At 36.2% G+C, this 17,482-nt stretch overlaps 2 protein-coding genes across 6 annotated transcripts; both read left to right on the top strand.

The window, feature by feature from the left end:
* The first annotated feature begins 93 nt into the window (after positions 1 to 93).
* Positions 94 to 8,283, top strand: LOC128887091 (E3 ubiquitin-protein ligase HECW2). Of its 2 annotated transcripts, none has more exons than XM_054142568.1 (9): positions 94 to 229; positions 958 to 2,352; positions 2,674 to 2,955; positions 3,159 to 3,357; positions 3,434 to 3,972; positions 4,276 to 4,613; positions 4,707 to 4,907; positions 5,046 to 6,005; positions 6,248 to 8,283. In XM_054142568.1, the coding sequence occupies exons 2-9, from the start codon at positions 1,000 to 1,002 to the stop codon at positions 6,357 to 6,359; spliced, it is 3,984 nt and encodes a 1,327-aa protein (XP_053998543.1). In that variant the 5' UTR covers positions 94 to 229; positions 958 to 999; the 3' UTR covers positions 6,360 to 8,283. The 2 variants fall into 2 exon arrangements, with proteins under 2 accessions (XP_053998543.1, XP_053998544.1); XM_054142569.1 differs by lacking the exon at positions 94 to 229 and adding an exon at positions 259 to 598.
* Positions 8,284 to 9,246: 963 nt separating this feature from the next.
* On the top strand, positions 9,247 to 17,217 carry LOC128887092 (kinesin heavy chain). 4 transcript variants are annotated; one of them, XR_008459968.1, is made up of 14 exons: positions 9,247 to 9,791; positions 11,427 to 11,568; positions 11,770 to 11,943; positions 12,025 to 12,293; positions 12,389 to 12,635; positions 12,716 to 12,952; positions 13,026 to 13,576; positions 13,654 to 13,794; positions 13,872 to 14,156; positions 14,289 to 14,474; positions 14,556 to 14,759; positions 14,851 to 15,151; positions 15,212 to 15,307; positions 15,697 to 17,217. XR_008459968.1 is itself a non-coding variant. In XM_054142571.1 (13 exons), exons 1-13 carry the CDS (start codon positions 9,633 to 9,635, stop codon positions 15,723 to 15,725), a joined length of 2,925 nt encoding a protein of 974 aa, XP_053998546.1. In that variant the 5' UTR covers positions 9,247 to 9,632; the 3' UTR covers positions 15,726 to 17,217. The 4 variants fall into 4 exon arrangements, 2 of the variants coding, with proteins under 2 accessions (XP_053998546.1, XP_053998545.1); XR_008459967.1 differs by having other exon boundaries at positions 15,755 to 17,217; XM_054142571.1 differs by lacking the exon at positions 15,212 to 15,307.
* The last annotated feature ends 265 nt before the right edge of the window (positions 17,218 to 17,482 follow it).

The raw sequence follows: 17,482 nt of genomic DNA on the forward strand, positions 1-17,482 counted from the left end.
CATATGTACATATATATGTATATCTCGTCATATGCATACACGCGCATGTGCCCCACGTTTTAGTTGGGTGAATTTTTCCCACGCGGCGCTATAAACTTTGTACCAACTTTTAATACGTGAGCTTGGACCCCCTGGTTCAAATTGGAGTAAATGAATATGTAAATGTGACGTAAAATGTCTTTACCGGGGCTTTTCGGTTAATATATTCGGAAAGATGTAACATATGCAGGTAAAAAGTGCTAATGTGACCAACATTCCATGTTATTTGACATTTCCAACGTGTACCAAGTTCAAGGCATTGTTAGTTATACTTTTCCAAAATTCGGTATCGTTGAGATCTAGTCTGGCATGTTTACCGTAACTTGTTCCGTATAATGTGACTAACGGAAATTGTAAATATCCTTTGCTTTCGATTCGTCACGACAACTCAAAGACAAAAGATGTACCAATCAATTTTGAAAGACGAGCACAGGATCTGTTATACACCATGCGATAATCGTACTGCGCGTTTATGCGCATTCTAATGCTTTTTCTATGCACGATATCGATGTTTAAGAAGAAAAATTGCTTTTCAATGATCGTTTCGATTTACAGCAAGGTACTGAGACCGTCGAAAACGTAAACCGTACAAATTAAGTAAAGTATTTCTTCTTGAGAAAAAATTGTGTCAGATCTATGTCCGAATTTCGTTCGTCGATACTTTCGTCGTTCTCGCGTCGATGCTTTTCTTATTCAAACAGAGAAACTTTACTAGATTCGTTGAAATAATTTAAATATAATAAATCCATTCATATTTATCATTATACTTGTACAAATTTAACAACTACTATATAGAATAAAAACTTACTATGTATAATTTCACATTATATCTCGTGGAATTGTATTAAATTAATAATAATTAAATCTTTATTTTTTATATTAACATGATAATCTTCTTCTTTTTCTTCTTCTTTACAGCGTTGTAAACAAATACTACCGATTGGTACTATGTTTTAAAAGATGCCAACCGAGGTTAACATCGGCGATTCAGCTTTCGGGAAAGACAATGAAGAAGATGAATCCAGAGAACGATCCGTTGCGTTATTAACAGTTAGTACATCCAGTCAGGAGCCTTCGGCTACGGTGAAACATGTGGAAACAAACGCTACAAGAAATGGTAATAAAGCATTTACGTCTAGTATTCGAAATGATACTTTTATAGAACAAACTGAAAATGCCGCATTACCGTTACATTCAAATTGTATGCCAACTGAAAATGGTTTGCAAGGAGAAGCATCTTCTTGTCGACAAGAAGTAACGGACGAAATAGACGATAATAGTACAGTACACGCCCTCGAAGAACAAAACTCTCATTCCGAATCAAAATGTAATAAAGAAAATGCAATTTTAAAGACTGTTGCTTGTACAACGTCGGCGTCGATTAGCGAAAATGAAGATAATAGCAGCATTTCGTGTAAACTAAGTAGCGAAATTATGCAAAGCACCAATCAGAGGCTCGCATCGTTGTCTCATAAGAATTTAACAAGGAAAAAGTGCTTTCTAGCTAATACCGAAAACAGTACTGGAAAAATAGCAAGTATCTCGGAACAATTACCTTTATCCTCCAGAAATATGATCAGAAAGAAACAGTTTTTTAGCAGAGATTTACAATCTACTAGTACAGAATCTCAGTACGAACAAAATACAAGAGACCAACGGAACAATAACGATGATAATGTATTCGGTGGTAATGGTAAAGATTCTTGTACAAGGGATTGTGGTTTAGAACTTGTGGATTTGGAGAGTCTAGCTTCGTGTAGTTTCGACAAACGATTCAGTGGTAACAGTAGAGATTCTTGTATAAGGGATTGCGGTTTGGAGCTTGTGGATTTGGAAAGTCTAGCTTCGTGTAGTTTCGATCAACGATCGCAATTTCAAAGCACTTCAACAAACGAAGGGCATAGTAATATCGTAAATGCGCATAAACCATTAAGTTTGGCAGAAAATAATAACAAGAGTACGTGCGAAAATCTAAGTAAATTCAACCAAGCTGGTACTTCGTATTCGCCTGCATTTAAAATTGTGCCAAAACCTCGCAACGCTTTGGCAGAGTTGGCGCATTGCAACGATAGTACAAGAAAACCATGTAAACTGCCAATTTTAGAAAATATTCATGGAACTGCCAGTGCTCAACAAATCGAATTCGAAGAGAATGCTGTATCACTTTTGGAACCATCTTCTACTAAACAAGTTCGTTTAGAAGAAGCTCAAGGGATAGAAATAGAACCGCATCGCTCTTCTAATAGCAGCGATGGAAGTAATTCTGACACGGAATCACAACAGGCGGTTCTAGGTCGTAATGGGACCAAAAAGGTATAATAACTTTATTTCAATTATTAACAAATATCAATTCAGCATGTCACGGTTATTTTCAGTGTTTGATGGTATTTGTGTATTTATATTTTTTCTTATTTAATTAAAGGAATTTTAGTATTTGGTATATTCGAATAGATGTGCCGCTTTCACACTCTTATGTATGCGTACACAGTGTAATTTTACTTTGAAAACTTTTAATGGATCGGTATTACACTCCTTCGAATTTATAAATTAAATTTTAGTCGTCGCGGTGTCGAAAAGATCGTATATATTCGTTCTGAAAATTTAGACTTATAAAATACATATATTTCGCTTCAGAGGCCATGCGACACGAATGGTGTTGTAACGAAAGAAGGTGTGGAATATTATCAATTGTGGCGGAGCACGGGGGGCTTTTCGTCTCCTGAACGTTTATACGAAACTTTATATCCAAGTCCTCCGCCACTTCCACCACGGACAATGCACAAACTTTTACACAGAAGTAATGCTGGTCCGCCAGAATTACCCAAAAGACATCTGCAAAAATACCCTGCACCTTTGCACCCCGAAGATTGTTTTGGATTTGAAATTGTCGATGTTGACGAAGCTTCTAATTCAAAGGTAATTTTATGCAGTATATGTATACGTATGTATGCAAGAAAATTCTGAAAAAGGTAATATACACACTTTTTATTTTTAAATCCCCTTTTTATCCTGAACGAATATCGATGTTTCTCACAAAATTTGCACAAGTCACTCTGTAGTAAGTTCTTGACTTGTGTAGTTCGTTTCTTTTGCACTAAATATTTTCTGTAATATTTTAGTCGCGGACAGCTGTTACAAAAACTATAGCGTTATTGAGTTCACCAAGAGCACATAGACCCCTGGAAAGACCAGAAACTGGGTTAACGAATCAGTTAGAATGTCCACCAACGCCTACGCATCGGCCAAAACCATTGCGTCCATTACCGATGTGCCAAACGTCAAATGTACCGTTGTCATCCGAGGAGCCCCTGCCCCCGTGTAAGACGATTAAATTATATGCAACAATTATATTTCAAGGGAAAGAAATGTATATTAATTGCATGATTGTCGACAGCATGGGAAGCAAGGATCGATAGCCATGGCCGAGTATTCTACATAGATCATGTTAATCGTACTACAACTTGGCAAAGGCCCACTTTAACAACGCGAAACACCGGCTGTGACCTACGAAGACAGCAATTGGATAGACGATATCAAAGCGTGCGTCGAACTATTTCTCGACCAGACAATATCGATCGTGAACCGAGTAGCTCGCAACACGCGAACGGGAATAACTTTGAGAATGCTGAGCGATCGAGTGCTGAACGAACCGAAAGAAACGAGCCCGAACCATTCGACATTAATACGAGTCCTCCGGTATTATTTTTAACAAGACCAGACTTTTTCACGGAATTACACACTAACGTGGAGGCGATGGAGGTGTATAATCGTAATCCCAGTCTAAAGCACATGATTAATAGAGTTAGGAGAGACACAGCAGTTTTTCCGAGATACGAACACAATAAGGATTTGGTTGCATTGATCAATTTCTTTGCCGATCCAGCCAAGGAGCTTCCAAGGGGTTACGAATCGAAGCTTGATAGAACGGGCAAAGTAAATATGTTCAAATTTAAATCGCTTACGGGTTATTTCACAACATGCCGGCCACTTTTTCTATATTCGACGTCGGGGATTTTCACGAAATTGAAATATACTGAAGTTTACGTAAAATTTCGATATTACGTAATATTCAATATTCATTATTCGTAATATTCATTATTTCAATTTCAATAAAATGTCTGATATATGGACCGCAAGAAGCGATCGTATTTTTCGTGAAATAACCCTCGTGTTATTTCAAGTACATCGTCCGAAAGTTGAATACCGTTTGTAAACGTATTAATAATGCAATTTCAGAGATTCTTTATCTGTCACGCTAGAAAAGCCACGTCTTACATTGACCCACGGTTGCCTACCGAACCAGCACATGCACGAACGTTATTAGACGAAGCGCCCGTGCCACCCCCCAGACCGCAACAATCAGCCATTACAACCACGCCTGATATACCAGTTGCCTATAACGATAAAGTTGTTGCCTTTTTGCGCCAGCCAAATATAATGGATATCTTGAAGGAAAGACATTCGGCGCTAGGACAAAATATTGCGCTCCGAGAAAAAGTTAATACCATTCGAATCGAAGGCAGTACTGCTTTGCAACGATTGGGACACGATGTACCCCTAGCTCTATTGTTAAGGTACAGAATATGATCGTTTCTTAATATCGTATTTTCTATAAATCAACAACACGATGGTGTATGATTCTTGGTACATTGATTTCGTTATTGTAGCTTATTTGAACAAGAGATTATGTCATACGTACCTGGAAACGTGGGCAGGTCACCGCTGGGTAGTCCACACGCGTCGCCTGGCTTAACGAGAGCTTCTGCTAGAGCTCCAGCTCCGTACAGGAGAGATTTCGAAGCTAAACTCAGAACGTTTTACAGAAAGCTAGAAAGCAAAGGGTATGGACAGGGTCCAGGAAAATTAAAGTAAGTTCATATTAATATATTATACGTATCGTATATGTTCGCATATGATTCGACATTTTTCTTTCATTCAATCAACGACGACGATATATGTATAACGTCAATTTAAATTATAGACTCTTTATTCCATGTTTTGCTTAGATTACATATTAGAAGAGAACATCTTTTGGAAGACGCTTTTACTCGCATTATGGCTGCTTCGAAGAAAGATTTGCAGAAAGGCAAATTGGTAGTTATGTTTGACCACGAAGAAGGATTAGATTACGGGGGACCCTCTCGGGAATTTTTCTTTCATCTGTCGCGCGAGCTTTTCAATCCTTACTACGGATTGTTCGAGTATTCTGCTAACGATACTTACACCGTACAAGTGTCACCGATGTCAGCTTTCGTAGACAATTATCACGATTGGTTCCGATTCTCTGGCAGAGTTTTAGGTTTAGCCTTGGTTCATCAATACCTACTCGATGCTTTTTTCACGAGGCCATTTTATAAAGCTCTTTTAAGAATACCAGCAAGCCTAAGCGATTTGGAAAGTTTGGATCAAGAATTTCACCAAAGTTTAATGTGGATCAAGGAGAAAGACATAAGTATAGAGCCGTTAGAATTGACTTTCTCCGTTACGGAAGAACTGCTAGGTCGAGTGGCTGAACGCGAATTAAAACCTGGCGGTAGAAATATCGCTGTTACCGAGAAAAATAAGAAAGAATATCTCGAAAGAGTAGTGCGTTGGCGACTTGAGCGTGGAGTGGCAGAACAGACGGAATCTTTGGTCCGTGGATTTTACGAAGTTGTCGATCCACGATTGGTATCGGTTTTCGATGCACGAGAGTTAGAGCTGGTAATAGCTGGAGCAGCTGAGATCGATCTCAACGATTGGAGGACACACACGGAATACAGGAGTGGTTATCACGACGCACATCCGGTAGTCGAATGGTTCTGGAGCAGTATAAGTCGATTTACCAATGAACAGAGGTTGAGGCTATTACAATTTGTTACTGGAACGTCAAGCATTCCATACGAAGGCTTCGCAGCTTTACGTGGTTCTACAGGACCACGAAAATTTTGCATCGAAAAATGGGGAAGACCAAATAGTTTGCCCAGGTACATAAGCTTCTATTTTAACAATTAACAGTGAAACTGTAAACCATGGAACCAGGTAAACGATACAACTTAATCGTCGTGATCATATTCCTTTGTCATTAACAATTATATTACCAGAAACAATTAAAGAGATTGAGTTATGTTGTTCAAGAATCACGGTGTAAGAATAAACCTATAATAATACCTATAATTTTCTTTTATTATCAAGTTTTTGCTATTCTTCAAACGACGTATGTTTTCAGAGCACACACATGCTTTAATCGTCTGGATCTTCCGCCGTATCCTACGCCTGAAATTTTGTACGAAAAGCTTTTATTGGCCGTAGAAGAAACAAATACCTTCGGAATAGAATAAAATGAATCGTTTACGTGATTACAGAAGATATACGATAATGTAACGCGGTTACGAGATTATTCTTCGTATTATTCGAAACAATCGAAGCGTCTTTAAAGGATTTAAAGGTATATTGGTAATGTATTCTATTGTTCGGAAACTCGTAATTGGATTTTTAAGATTACTACAATCAAAACTGTATCAAAATGTAAATATCTAGAGGAAAAACAGTTGCGCATATTTTGAAAATTTTAAATATTGTATACATGTTGCTGTAATCTATTTATATTGAATCCGAATGATAATTCGCGCACTACACGTCTTGTATAAAAATAAGAGATTTAATACATTGTGCAAAATATTTCGATATAAATATATACAGTTATTTTTTCGTTCAAATTTCTGTGATTATAGAGCTTGTTGGTAGATTTAATAGAGAAAAGAAAACTCTACTTTAAATTGATACAAAATACGTCACTTATTTAGCGTGATTTATACAAGAGCCTCTTTTTCTTCGCATTTTACAACAGTACTCTTGCAACATTTTCAATGAAAATCGAAAAACAAACAATGCATTTCACAAAAATATATAGCGCAGTTACATTAGTAATTTATTCTGTGGTCTATTTAGTTCATAGGTACAATGATCATTTCTAGTCTATATTTTTAAATATTAAATTCGCAGCTATTTTTCTAATATTTCTAGACATTCCATGTCAATTTACTTAATATTCTCCTAATCTGTTTAAGAAGAAGAAAATGCGAAAAATGTTTATAAGACAAAGAAATTTTACTGCACATTTAGAAATATCTTATCATGGGATATTATTATGTTTTATAAACGTTTCTCCGCTACGTATGTAATTTATATAATTTATCTTCAGGTCGAGTAGCAATTTAATTAAGTGTTTGTAAAATGTCCAGAAAACCTGTCAATGAATACACAACGAAAGTATGGATAACGAAGCATAACGAAGGTTATAAAGTCAATGAAAGTAATAGCAATAATAATAATTAAATTACTGTTCAAATATTGATTTTGCGTTTAGTATTAACGTAGACACTTGACAGAATTGCATTCGACACGTAGAGCATGTTTTGGAATTTTCTTTCTACGATTCTTTCGAATCAACTGTAATAAAAAAAAAAAATATGTTATCGAGATATTGCAAATGTCATCACGCGAAGAATTTATGGACAGATACATACATAGATGCTCCGATGCTTCAAGAATTATTCTACCTCCTAAACTTTCATCTTGCTTCTACTGTTTGTTACGCAAGAAACTTGAATCTCTTTAGTCGTTTCTTCTCCGCGGAAAAAAAGAACAAAAAAAAACAAAACAAAACAAAACAAAACATAATATGGATGAAATGTTAAATATGGGCAGGTTTCTGACGATGCGTGAGAATTAATAGTAAGGTCACTTTGGTTACGTTATATCGAGATTGTACCGAAGAGTAACAGTTTACATTAACCTAACGATGAATATCTAACAAAATTTGTATCAAAGCATTACGTGTATATAATTATTGGCAAATTTAACGGTTATCGAGCATACAGTACTATGCCTACATGTTTACAATATACGATTTTTACTTGACGAAATTTAAAATTGCGATCATTCTGATCCTATAATAACAATAACAACGGTGATATCGTTAAATAACAATAATAATATCAAAGTAGTAACGATAGTAACGCTATTTATTAAAATGAAAATACTAATATTATGTGATTGTTGAAAATAAGTTGCACTTTATATTGTCTGTAAACTAGTCATGTAGCATAGCAAAATGGTAGAACGTAGTATGTACTGTACATGGTACAGGCATGTTAATCTTAGTTAACACAACATTTATAACGAACCATGACCGCGGGAGGGGCATTCTTTACTTTATTGTTAAAGAAAATAAAATGTGCCTCTTTTGTTATGTTACAGTAAATATTGTTGTTTTCCAGTTTTATTTGTCGGAATTTCTTTTATTTAATCATAGAACAATTACGATAATTAAATGGGACGTTTTTATTTAAAAATAAGAAGTGTCTCTTAGGTCTGGATTAGACAAGCTATCTATCAGCTCCTCCAAAAATCAAATTCATTTAAAATCTGAACTTTATTATCGGAAGAGCATGGAATGAAATCAGTGATTGATAATTCTGAAGAATACGGAAACTTTGGTGTAATCAGTGTCATCGATGAGTCAAATTATCGTTAAAATCGTGTCGGTAGTTGCGTATCTACAAAACGTTCATGTAATTAGTATTCTGCATTTTTCTTGTAAATGAATCATGTAAAAACAGAGAAAAAGGTTACACACATTTTTTATCAGACAATTGAAAAAGTTTACAATAAATTTCAATGTGGAAAAATAACTGTAATTTCTTTGTACAAAAACTGACTGTACAATCATGGATCTCGGTGCGCCCCGCCCCAATTTTTAGGCATATACATATCGATGACTCTTATCGCCAACATCTCAGCGAGATAGACTACAACCTTGGCCTCCAAAAAGGCGGTTAATTCAAACAAAAAGAAGTCATTTCGTAATAAACGATAGTCATTGTATCGGTAAATTAGTTGATAACGAAAAATGCGTTTCGTATCGGTACACGGGAGAAGAAGGAGCGTTGGATGTTACAAGTTTTTAGTAAAAATATGATTGGAAAGAAAGTGGCCGTAGCTCGACACCACCCACGCATACTACAGCCCTGAAAGCGTATGATATCCTCGCCGCAGCGCCGACAATGGTGTACGGTGTATGTGTATATATATATATATATGTACGTATCGAGTGCGCAAAGTAGGCGAGTCGGTAGGGCAGTCGGCGCGCGCGCGCGCACGTTTACTTGGTTGCGTTTGCGTTAAACTTTGTCTAGACCTTGGTCATCGATTGCTTTTTAGAAAACTGTAGAAAACCAAAGTACAAGGAAAATACTTCTCACCGTGGCTTAGTCTGCGCCAGTAGTAATGCATTAGAAAGTAAACGCGTTCGCGAAGTAACCTATTCGTCCATGCTCCTCGACCGATTCACGACAAGTACGATCGCCGATTCTCACCACCTTTGCACACGCAAATCAAGCCCAGCCGCAAAATCGTCGAGCAAAGGCAGCCATCTTTGCTGGCTCCGAAACGGGCTGTGGTTTGTGACAGAGAGACGTTAGTGGTATCTTGATGCGGTTCAACCGACCATCCCGTCGCCTATGCACTCTACGAAAGTTCGGAAATCATTTTTAAGCGCGGTTAAATAGGGGAATTGAGGAACTCGTGTCACGAATTCGTGCTACCAAAATATGGCAATGGAGACGCCGAAGGAGCGTGAGATCGCCGCGGAGGATAGTATCAAGGTAGTCTGTAGGTTTCGACCTTTGAACGACTCCGAGGAAAGGGCTGGCTCGAAGTTTATCGTTAAATTCCCTTCCGGCGGCGAAGAGAATTGCATCTCCATTGGGGTACGTTTTACGCACGTCATTCTCTCTCTTTTCTTTTTTCAGTTGTATCAGGCTAGTTAACCGTTTACTTGTGATGTCACTGTGCTCAGCTGACAGCTGCTGCTTGTTATGCTGCTCTTGATCCTCCTCTGCATACTGTCTCGTATTTTTTAACCCTATGCAAATTTACCAATACTTTTAATGCCGATTAATTATTATTCAAATTACGCTGCTGATTGGTGATTCATATTTGTTATTTACGCCGAAATCGATCTCGTTCTCTACATTCGTCGTCCCTCGTTCCTCGTTCCTATCAATCATTTTCACACGTTCACGCAATCACTATTTTGATAGCTTAACTTTTAAATGAACATGTCTCTTTTACCGAACTATCGCTATCGACTATATGGAATTTCTTTTCGAGTCTTGTCGATAATTGATTGTTTTTTCGATAAACCAATAATCGCGCGACAAAATGGTAGAACACCTCTGAATTATTTCCATTTTTCACAATATTAAGCAAACAATGAGAGAATCGTTTATTAAAAATGAAAGATATCTTCTGTGTATCGAGAGTATAACTGATTTGTTAATCTATTTGGATATTATTTTGAAAATATTACTAATGTACGCATAAATCTGTATAACTTAAACCTTCAAGTCGAAAGCCTCTGCAAGTCGAAGCTTTATTCCTTTTATTCGCTGATATTGTACCACGTTATATTGTATTTTGAATCGATTTTGAAGAATATAGCATATTATAGTATCGTTATTATTTTGTAATATATTAATTTTAAGAATGAAATAATAATCCATGTTTCCATGATTTCTTATAATTACTATGGTTATATACAAATTTTGTGAATTTGCATTTATGAATTTTTACTTTCCGATTGTGTATTTAGAAGGGACGATGTTATATTTTATAATAATGCAATTGTAATGTTTTTCCGTACTCTTGTACTGTTTTATCGATACTAACAAAAAATGAATTAAGTCGTGATCTGAAAACACATAGTCAAAACATAGAGAGATTGTTACCGGTTCATTTGAAGGGTCGGCACTTACCTAACCGATAAGGAAGCATTAATTATTTCTCGTTTATGTTCTCTAGTACGTTTGTACAAGATAGAAATGCGCTTCTGTAATTATTTATAATTGTTTTATTAAAGATTATATTAATAAATGTTTATTGTAAGCTATTAACCATAATATTTATTTAATTTCTTGTTTGTACTATATGTATGTATATGTAAAATTAGCTTGAACGCCGTAGCTGTAGCTGTGTCTGTATCTGTACGCGTAGAATGTGTATGAAATATATTGTCTCTTATATGGAAGCTCTTTCATTTTCTTTGATGCTTAGAAAAGATATCGCTATTGTTTCAAGTGGTTCCCGAGACAAAGCCTCGGTGAATGCAATTGTCTCCATTTTTCCTATAGACTTCCTAGTACGCGAAGGAGATTTAGAGGCATACGTATGATGTAATTGTTTTCTTGTGCATTTTATATTCGATTGCTCCTATGAACAAATTTCATTAAAATTTAATGCAATAATCTATCAATGATTTTAAATTTATGGATATTCTCAATGATTCTATTACGTTACTTATTGTTACATATTTTCGTTAACGAAGCATTATATTATTATCTTAGGGAAAAGTATATCTTTTTGACAAAGTATTTAAACCAAATGCTACTCAAGACAAAGTATATAACGAAGCGGCTAGATCAATTGTCACAGACGTATTGGCTGGATACAATGGCACTATTTTTGCATATGGTCAAACATCTTCGGGTAAGTGAAAATTTATAATAAATAAAATATATTAATATCGTACGTTTATTATCGATAGAAAATTTACGTATGTATATGAAATCGCGATTGTTATTTCAAAAGTAAAAACGTTCACTGAGAGAAAAGTAATTACTGAAGTGATAGAATAAAAAATACCAAAAAAAAATTTCATTTGTCAAAATATGTTTTACGTATAAATAGGAAAAACGCACACGATGGAAGGTATTATCGGAGATCCAAATAAACAGGGTATCATTCCCAGAATTGTTAACGATATTTTCAATCACATCTACGGCATGGAAGAAAACTTGGAATTTCATATCAAAGTCTCATATTTTGAAATCTATATGGATAAAATCAGAGATCTTCTCGATGGTAAGAAATTGTATATTTTATCGACATTGTGTTAATAATTTAATTTCTTTGATCTCATTGTATTCTTTTTCGTGTTTTCAGTGTCTAAAGTAAATTTAAGCGTACACGAAGATAAGAATCGAGTTCCATTCGTGAAAGGTGCAACAGAGCGATTTGTATCTAGTCCCGAAGAAGTATTCGAGGTAATAGAGGAAGGAAAATCTATTAGACACATCGCTGTAACTAATATGAATGAGCACAGTTCGCGTTCTCATTCCGTATTCTTAATAAACGTGAAACAAGAAAATCTGGAAAATGAAAAAAAGCTTTCTGGAAAATTGTATCTTGTTGATTTGGCTGGTTCCGAGAAGGTTGGTTATACATTTATTTCGTCAAGTTTTTCAAGACCTTGCTTTTCTTTTCTACCAGTATACAAATGTTTCACGGTTTTTACGTTACATTTTAGGTTTCCAAGACGGGGGCAGAGGGCACCGTGTTGGACGAAGCAAAAAATATTAATAAATCCTTATCGGCGCTTGGCAATGTAATTTCAGCTTTAGCCGATGGAAACAAAACTCACATTCCTTATCGTGATTCAAAGTTGACTCGAATTCTACAAGAATCTCTCGGTGGCAATGCTAGAACTACGATTATTATTTGTTGCTCGCCAGCTAGTTTTAACGAATCAGAAACAAAATCGACCTTAGACTTTGGTAATACGAAACTTGTATAATTTCTCATTAACCGGCTCGATAAAGACACATCGGAGCTTTACCTTTATCTATTTTGCCAGGTAAACGTGCCAAGACTATCAAGAACGTTGTCTGTGTCAACGAGGAATTGACAGCTGAAGAATGGAAACGTCGCTACGAGAGAGAAAAAGAGAAGGCAGCTAGGTTGAAAGGAAAAGTTGAGAAATTGGAGGCTGAATTATCGCGTTGGCGACAGGGTGAAACGGTTAATCCCGAGGAACAAGTTAATTTGGTAGAAGCGCAAGACGTTATAACGCCAATTCACATTTCCATTGAAGGTAATTTTATACGTATAGTTGGACTTTATGAAAATAAAGATGTACTAAATTTAACACCAAGCGTTATCGTTAGGTAAACTTGACGATGGTCCGATGCCAGCAACTCCTGGTGGCAGCCTGATGGCAGGCTCTTTATCCAACGAAGAAAGACAAAAACTGGAAGAGGAACGAGAAAGACTTTATCAACAATTGGATGACAAGGATGAGGAGATTAACCAACAATCGCAATACGTCGAGAAGTTGAAAGAACAAATGGAAGAACAGGAGGAATTAATCGCCAGTGCAAGACGAGATTACGAGCAACTCCAACAAGAAATGAACCAAATACAACTAGAAAACGAAAGCGCCAAGGAAGAAGTTAAAGAAGTTTTGCAAGCACTGGAGGAACTTGCAGTTAATTATGACCAAAAATCGCAGGAGGTTGAAGGGAAAAATAAAGAACAGGAAGCTTTGATGGAAGAGCTTCTAACTAAACAAACAGCATTGAACACTACTGCTTCCGAATTGCAACAACTACGAGACATGTCTGCGCATCAGAAGAAACGCATCGCGGAAATGTTAGCGAATTTATTGAAAGATTTGGGCGAAATTGGAGTTGCTATTGGCGGCGATGAAAATTTGAAGGTAAACAAATCACGAGTAACGTGATTTATGAAGCAAACATTGAGATGTGTTTATTAAAATTATCGTGTTTCGCGTAGGTTGCGCCGGAAAGCAATGGTAAACTCGAAGAAGAATTCACAGTGGCGAGACTTTTCATTAGCAAAATGAAATCAGAGGTGAAGAATTTAGTACAACGTTGCCAGGGATTGGAAAGTTTCCAAGTGGACTGCAACAAGAAAGTAAGCGTTCGATTTCGTATTTTAATTATCGATTACGTTTCATCCATCCAACAGGATGCTCATTTTGGTGTTTGTAGGTTTCTGAATATGAAAAAGACTTGGCCGATTGTCGTTTATTAATATCGCAACACGAAGCTCGTATGCAGACATTAACGGAATCGATGAAAGTAGCGGAAACGCGAAAACGCGCTTTAGAAGAGGACGTCGATGCTCTACGCGAAGAATGCGCAAAGCTGAAAGCTGCGGAGCAAGTACAAGCTGTCACGAATAAGGAAAAAGCTGAAGAAAAGGAAGCAGCGACAAAGATGAGAGTGGCACTGGAAGAACAAATGGATCAATTGCGGGATGCTCATCAGAAACAGGTAAAATTCGTTTAATAATTGTAGTCTGTTCTTTTTAAGGATCAGAAACGCTAGCGGTTGGTTTATGTGTGTTGTTGCTTGGTAAAGAGAAGAAATGGCACGTTATCGTTAATATCGCGATTATTATTATAGGTTGCTGCGCTCCGAGACGAACTATCTGAAAAGCAAGAATTAATCGGTGAACTGAAAGATTTGAATCAGAAATTCACGTTAGCTCATCAACAAATGCAAGCCGATTACGAACGACTGAAACAAGAAGAAGCAAACAAGTCCGTTAAACTACAAGAACTAATCTTGCTTAACGAACGCCGGGAACAAGTATGTATACATTTCATTCGAAAATATCCGTGAATAATCGTCGAGAGAAGTAATGCCCTACTATCGATCGATTCCTTACAGGCACGAAAAGATCTCAAAGGTCTGGAGGAGACGGTAGCCAAAGAACTTCAAACGTTGCACAACTTGCGCAAACTATTCGTCCAGGATCTCCAGTCTAGAATAAAGAAAACTATGAATGCGGAAGACAACGAAGACGACGGCGGATCGCTTACGCAAAAACAAAAGATTTCCTTTTTGGAGAACAATTTAGATCAGCTTACAAAGGTATAGAATTACACAAATAGTCTTGTGTTGCAAACTCTCTTATTTTTCCTGGTTGAATCCGATACGATCCATATGTTTCTCTTTCCGACAGGTTCACAAGCAACTCGTGAGGGACAACGCCGATCTTCGTTGCGAATTGCCCAAGCTTGAGAAGAGATTGCGAGCTACAATGGAGCGCGTGAAAGCCCTCGAGACAGCATTGCGAGACGCCAAAGAAGGCGCAATGCGAGATCGTAAACGCTATCAGTTCGAGGTAGATAGAATCAAGGAAGCTGTAAGACAGAAGAGTCTGGCCCGTCGCGGACCAATTCCACAGATTGCTAAACCGATTAGAGCTGGTCAACATCATATAACCAATGTTAACCAATGTATGATTAGAACAGGAAATCGTGGTAAGTAATAACATTTAATGATACTTGGACGTTTCATTTATATACAACTGTTTCTTTTAGATGCAAATAATTAAACATCTACATTCTGATTGTGATATCGTGGGTTTGTTCGATTTTATATGAAAGGAATCGATCTGGGACGGTCTACATTTTCGAGTAAGTGGATCGTTTGATCTGTTTAAATCGTTCGCCCGTCGGTTTCGCTAAACCAATGCGCGATTAAACGATTAACGGTTGTTAACAAATTTGTACGGTTTCCTAGAAAAGTATTTGATTAAGTGGTAATCATTAAAAAAAAAAAAAAAAAAAAAAAAAAAACGAACAAACCTTGCGACAATTTTTATTTACATCCTTTTTTTTCTTTTTAAGTAAATAAATGGATGGGTGATATCGGTTACTTAAAAAAAAAAAAGAAATAATAATAATTTTTTAGTTAATCGATGTTTTTGTTGGTGCAGTTTCGATATTTGTTTGTTTGTTTGTTTGTTTATTTGTTTATTTATTTATTTATTATTATTTTTTTTTTTTTTCATGTTTCTATTCAGATATGGGTAACAACGTACAGCGATCGTGAGCATAATGCCAAACCCTTCACTTTTACAGAAAACACATGCAAGAACGCTTTCATCGATGAAAACAAAAGAGTTCCAGAGACTCTGATTCAATTACAATAGTAAGGGCAATAGACGTATAATATATCCGCAAGGAGCACCGCCAGTTCTTTTTATTTATCTCGAAACAAGCATGTGCTTGGGTATATTCAGACAAGTGCATTAAGTTACGAAGTTAGCGCTGCATGTCCTATCGATTTGTAAATAGTTAATTTTTATAAATTATTTAATTTAATATTATGCACGATAAATAAAGGTGAATGTCTGTCAAATAATCACGCAAAGGCCTCTCGTATAAAATACTTTGATTACTTTATACTACTATGTCCTATTCCAAATATTTCATCATCTTGAAAGGAAAAAAATTAAATGAATTCCGCTTATCGCAAGATAACGACTAAATTTTTCAGATTCACTCTGATATAATTTGACTGGCTTGTATGTAGTAGTTTTATCGAATCTGCTATAAGGCATTAAAATTTTTGAATAAAGGAGGCAGTACTATTAAAGATTTGGTAGGTATCGCTAACGTGAGATGCGATTGGACATGCGGCCTTGAGAAAATTGTAGAAATGATCGTGGCTTATAAGTATTTATAATTGTAAGAATTCTCTCCATTGCTATTAACAAATTTGCGACGACAGATAACTCGAGATCTTTCTGACGAGGGCCCGCTTAACCGGGAGAGTTAAGTTTGTTGGCTTCTCTAACTGATTACCAAGGTCCAAGAACCAACGGCTTTACGAGAGAATATTTTCGACAGGACAATTTCATCCCAACCTTCATTCACGTTTACTTTATACTAATTATAGTCCAGTTTTCATTGCATCGATCTTTATATAATCATTTAATTTAAATTAATTTATTATCGCTTATTTTGTTTATATCAGAGGCTTTTTATACTACATTTAAAGTTCGCAGCCCAACGAAATTGGTCTGTAGGAGAGTCTTTTGTCTTAGATAAACAATTTAGTTTACGTTTCTTCGTTATTGAGCTCGTGCTCAGAAGTTACCTAAATGTATACTGTACGTCTAATTGTGAGCTGTTGCACAGGTCTGCTTAAGTTCCTAAAACCTGTTGCAGGCCACGGATAATTCGCTCGCAACACATTGTTTCACAAGTATATATATCGTACACACAAGTGCATTTTCTTTTTTCCTTTTTTTCTTTTTAATAAACTCTGTTCTCTATCTGTATTTTGTCAGTAATTAATGCTTTCCAATGCGTACTTTTTACATACCTTTTGTAACTATTTTATTCACAGTTCTTATGGAAAACTGTAAGCCACACGTACTTGATGTATCGTCTAGACCAAGAGAATTCTAAACGTTTATTAATGTAGTAAGACATAAGTTTTTTGTAAACTGTGCGCAACAACATACCTGTTTGTTTGCGATAAGCTGGAATCTTGTTACGCTCAGAGATTTTTTGATACTTAAAAGAAGAGAAAGAAATTTAACGTTTTCTTTATGAATCGTTCTCTGACTCGTCGCCGACAAGGGACGAAAGAAAAATCATGTTTCCACGTGAGGTCATTTTTGTCATCTTCTGTTTTTTAACTTTTGTGATATCGAGGGTGAAATTGTGTTTGCTAGTATGCAAAGACAAATGCGTGGTGCATAACGAGTGCAATTACTACAGAAATATTCTTGTCAAATGTATGTAAATATAACCGTACCCCATTACATTAGTTTGGCAAACTGACAAATACACAATCTT

Source organism: Hylaeus anthracinus, unplaced genomic scaffold, assembly GCF_026225885.1.
Source record: "Hylaeus anthracinus isolate JK02 unplaced genomic scaffold, UHH_iyHylAnth1.0_haploid 11985, whole genome shotgun sequence".
Taxonomy (NCBI): Eukaryota; Metazoa; Arthropoda; class Insecta; order Hymenoptera; family Colletidae; genus Hylaeus; species Hylaeus anthracinus.